This window comes from Lithobates pipiens, unplaced genomic scaffold (assembly GCF_037356315.1).
Source record: "Lithobates pipiens isolate NorthernLeopardFrog02 unplaced genomic scaffold, aLitPip1_a1.2 Scaffold_37, whole genome shotgun sequence".
Classification (NCBI taxonomy): Eukaryota; Metazoa; Chordata; class Amphibia; order Anura; family Ranidae; genus Lithobates; species Lithobates pipiens.
In genome coordinates this window covers 8419560-8424559 of record NW_027507825.1, presented here as the reverse complement: position 1 = coordinate 8424559, position 5000 = coordinate 8419560, and the positions used below count along the sequence as shown (strand labels likewise).

General features: G+C 44.9%; 1 protein-coding gene across 1 annotated transcript in view; it reads left to right on the top strand.

The window, feature by feature from the left end:
- The window catches only part of LOC143956521 (melanoma inhibitory activity protein 2-like), a gene marked incomplete at its 5' end in the record, with an annotated part of 37402 nt that extends 34767 nt beyond the window's left edge, over window positions 1–2635 (top strand). Inside the window, 2 exon segments of the mRNA XM_077466721.1 lie at window positions 596–730; window positions 2517–2635. Of these exon segments, the coding sequence (XP_077322847.1) occupies window positions 596–730; window positions 2517–2620 (239 nt within the window).
- Window positions 2636–5000: the final 2365 nt, after the last annotated feature.

Sequence of the window (5000 nt, the reverse complement as noted above, 5' to 3'; positions counted from 1 at the left end):
AGAATAATATCAGATGGACTGTCATGATTGGCTCTCGAACGCTCTGTACTAACGATCCGATTATCGTACGATCGATTTGAAATCGGTATTTTCCGTACGATTTTCTGATCGTGTGTACGGGGCATTAGAGAAATACAAAGTAACAATTTTTTTTATAAACATTGATCGGGCGGGTGATGGAGAGATACACAATTTACAATTTGTTTATAAACATTATTCAGAAGGAACAGATACAAAGTAACATTGTTTATAAAAAAAAAATTGATCATACAGCAGATGGCCAGAGAGATGCAATGTTTATAAACACTGTCAGACGGTCCTTTTTTTTTTTTTTTTTTTTTTACAGCAACATCTACAGATTATGTGTTTAGCAGTTGGGAGTTAAGAGGCCTGAATCACAGATGTGATTTTATTGGAGAAGAGTTTGTGTTTTTTGTTTTTGTTTGTGTGTGTGTGTTTTTTTTTTTTTTTTATTACTATTATTTAATCATACAGCTGGTGTAATCTGGTCCCCAGAGTACACTCTCGGAGTCCCATGTCGGTTGATTTTGTATTATTGATCCTGTTTTTTTTTTTTTTCCCATGCTGTACCCAGGCTTACCATTCCCAGAGCACCATTTCCCGCCCAGACGACCGGACCGATTTTATCATTACCCGCCACCGTCCGGTAGATTCTCTGGTCCCGCCGAACTGACCAGAAATCAGGGAAAACCTTTCATGGACTCGCAGGGTGAGTTGTTCTTCAGCTGCTTAGCCATACTTCTTTTCACCACATTATCCAGTTTGAATGACGGCCAGCATCATTTAGCTCATTTCCTGGCTCTCCTTGACCCTCCGGGCTTCTCATTGACCCCCTCCCAGGTCTTTCATTGACCCCCCCCCCCCAGGTTTCTCATTGACCCCCCCCCCCAGGTTTCTCATTGACCCCCCCCCCCCAGGTTTCTCATTGACCCCCCCCCCCAGGTTTCTCATTGACCCCCCCCCCCCCAGGTTTCTCATTGACCCCCCCCCCCCCCCAGGTTTCTCATTGACCCCCCCCCAGGTTTCTCATTGACCCCCCCCCCCCCAGGTTTCTCATTGACCCCCCCCCCCCCAGGTTTCTCATTGACCCCCCCCCCCCCCAGGTTTCTCATTGACCCCCCCCCCCCCCCAGGTTTCTCATTGACCCCCCCCCCCCCAGGTTTCTCATTGACCCCCCCCCCCCAGGTTTCTCATTGACCCCCCCCCCCCAGGTTTCTCATTGACCCCCCCCCCCCAGGTTTCTCATTGACCCCCCCCCCCCCAGATTTCTCATTGACCCCCCCCCCCCCCCCCCCCAGGTTTCTCATTGACCCCCCCCCCCCCCCCCCAGGTTTCTCATTGACCCCCCCCCCCAGGTTTCTCATGAACCCATCACCAATCTGTGACTGAACTGTAAAGGAGAAGCAGCTTAGCATTGATCGCATCTCTCTGCTCTCTCTCCTCCTATCAGCATGCTTCTTTGTGCACTCATGAAATCTGCTTATTCTCATTGGCTTCATCCTCCTCCTCCAGTCTAAGCTCTCCTGTACAGGAACTGAATGAGGCTTCTAGCAGTTCATGATGCTGTAATGATCGACTAAAGCAGAACGAAAGCCTCTCCCTCACACCCTATTCACACTTGTGTGACTTGTCATGTGACTTTGATGTCCAAAGTCGTATGACAAGTCGCACCCCATATTTTGCAAAGGGAACCATTCATATATGTGCGACTTAAAGAGGGATTCCACCAAAAAAAAAAAAAATATTAAAAGCCAGCAGCTTTAAATACTACAGCTGCTGACTTTTAATAAATGGACACTCCCCTGTCCCGGGGTCCAGCGATGCCGGCAGCTGAGGCCGATCGATCGCTCGGCTCTCGGCTGCTGCAGTCACCATTCTAGGTGAGGGAATCAGGAAGTGAAGCTAATCGGCTTCACTTCCCGGTTCCCTACTGCGCATGCGCGAGCCGCGCCGCGCAATAGGAATTGTCCGCGCTGTCACTGGGACCCGTGTGTGTCCCAGCAGACAGCGCGGCAGGGCAGGAAATGGCGTAGACTCCCACGGGAGTCTATGCCCGGAAGTGGGTGAAAATACCTGTCTTTGACAGGTATCTCCACCCCCCCTCCCCCTGTAAGGTGCCAATTGTGACACCGGAGGGGGGAGGGTTCCGATCAGCGGAAGTTCCACTTTAGGGTGGAATCCCGCTTTAATTACACAGCGACTTCAAAGTAATTCATGCTCTACTATGGTCCCACTTTCATGTTGTCCCTCAAAAGTTGCATGAAAGTCGCACCTGAATGTTCAGTTCTATGGAACTTGTACGGCTGTCGTTCTGCTATAATTCTTATGGAAGTGACTCGTATACAATATATATATATATATATATATATATATATATATATATATATATATATATATATATATATATATATATATATATACTCTATATATTGATGACTTAAAAGAAGTTAGGCCTTGGTTTTTTTAGTAACTTTTTTTTTATTTTTTCCTGACAGATGGCCGATCTTCTCCAGAATTTAAATCGAGAGGCAACACAAGCAGAGACGGGCCAGAAGATGCCAATGTAAGCATGTTGGGGTCTTATAGGATTGTTCTGTAGTATAAAGGCTCCCTAGGACCCCATATTATTACACTTACCTCTTGCATAGCAAATGCTTCCCACCCATGCTAGCTCCTAGGGCATTGGGTGAGCGTTTCCTATGCTGATGTTCCACTTTAAGGGTAGAGGGCATCATGGGGACAATTGTCAGGACCTGGATCACCTGTTTGATGCGGGCCACCTATGTGTGCCTAGCACTTTCTGGCTGTGCATCTCCGTGGGACGATCTATCAATAATTCTGGCAGATAACATCTTTGATATACACTATATATATATATATATATATATATATATATATATATATATATATATTATATATATATATTCGCATATAACTATTTACTCGTGATATGAGATTCATTCCTCAGTTGTTTTGTTCATTTACAAATAAATGACTACAGCTATTTGTTCTCCTTAGATATGCCTATAATATATTTTTTACTCATATTTTGACCTGCCTTAAAAGTCCTGCTGTACCGGGGGGGGTACTGTGATCTCCTTGTTAGGCGATCTTTCTATTTACACGTTTCAGGATGTTGGCTGCAATGATATTGGAAAGTTTGATGCTTTCCTTTTATGGTTCATCTCTTATATAATGGATCACTTGCTTGGTGACACTGCACGTCCCATAGCAGAAGGTTGTAGTTTCAGAGTCCACCAGCGGGTGTCTCCCGAGCAGAATTCAGTAATCTGTATTCCACCTGATGCTGGCTGCTGGGAGGGTATTTAAGTCCTTCCCTACTAATGCCTCTCGCTCCGGTGTTTTGCTGCTGCCGCCAAATTCTGTTTGCCATTGATCCTGATCTTGCTCCTCTCCCGTACCCTACTGCCTTGTACCTCCTCCCCCTTATTCTTGATCCCAGTTGTAGATCCCTCTTCGCATCTGCTCCTGCACCTCCAGTTTTCTCCCCAGCTTTTATATTGTATATACATTTAGTTGTTCGTTCCTGTAGGCTTTCCATTAGGTATTGTCACTTTGGTTCAGTTTTTATGTTCATGTTTGCTATGTACTGGTGTTTTGGAAGGGTTTTGTTTCACTGTAAATAACTTTTTTACTTTAAAGCATATACAGTCTGTCCCAGAGTGTAGCCATGCAGATCCGGCCATCCCTGCTGCTGATTCCTGACAAACAATTTTGAACTTTGACATTTTATGTAGAAGACATGTTCACCTCTTTTTCGCCTTTTTGCATGGTGACCTTGGGTTAGTAGAGTTATTCCGGGAGCTAGTTCTTTCCTGGGGCACCACTGGGGGGTGCCGTGTTCATGCTGATGTGGATTGCCAAACGTTCCAAAGGTCCTATTTACAAGTTCTAGCACACTAGTCTTCCACAAAAAATAAGTGTATTAATCACTTCCGGACCGACCGCCGTCAGTATTTTGATGTTGAATACCGTTTTGGTAGTAGATGGCTGCCATAACCCTGGTATTTTAAAAAAAAATAAAATAAAATAAACGGCGGGGTGGTCTGCTTTTGGATAAAAGTGGTCTCTCTGGCAGATTAGCCACAAGATCACTTTTATCGGCAGCGGGAGAGGTGCCCACCCCCCCTCCCGCCACGTTCCGGTCATCCCCGCCGCTTACCGGAGTCGTCGGTTGCGACGGACACAAACCGGTCTTTTCCCCTCTAAGGCTGGAATTCGAGTGAGGGAATGAGGGCCCCTCCCCCCCCCACTGCATACCATTGGATGATGGAAGCGACGTGAAACATCACTTCCGCCCTATGGTCTTTAACCACTTACAGACCGGACCATTTTGCTGGTCAAAGACCAGACCACTTTTTGCGATTCGGCACTGCGTCACTTTAACTGACAATTGCGCGGTCGTGCGACGTGGCTCCCAAACAAAATTGACGTCCTTTTTTTTCCCAAAAATAGAGCTTTCTTTTGGTGGTATTTGATCACCCCTGCGGTTTTTATTTTTTGCGCTATAAACAAAAATAGAGCGACAATTTTGAAAAAAACGCATTATTTTTTACTTTGTTATAATAAATATCCCCCAAAAATATATAAAAAAACATTTTTTTCCCTCAGTTTAGGCCGATACGTATTCTTCTACATATTTTTGGTAAAAAAAATCGCAATAAGCGATTATTGATTGGTTTGCGCAAAAGTTATAGCGTTTACAAAATAGCATTTTTATTAATTTTTTATTATTTATTTTTTTACTAGTAATGGCGGCGATCAGCGATTTTTATTGTGACTGCGACATTGTGGGGGACCCATCGGACATTTTTTACACATTTTTGGGACCATTGTCATTTATACAGTAATCACTGCTATATAAATGCAGTGATTCCTGTGTAAATGACACTGGCAGTGAAGGGGTTAACCAGTGGGTGGCAGTGTAGGGGTTAAGTGTTCCTAACTGTTGGGGGGTT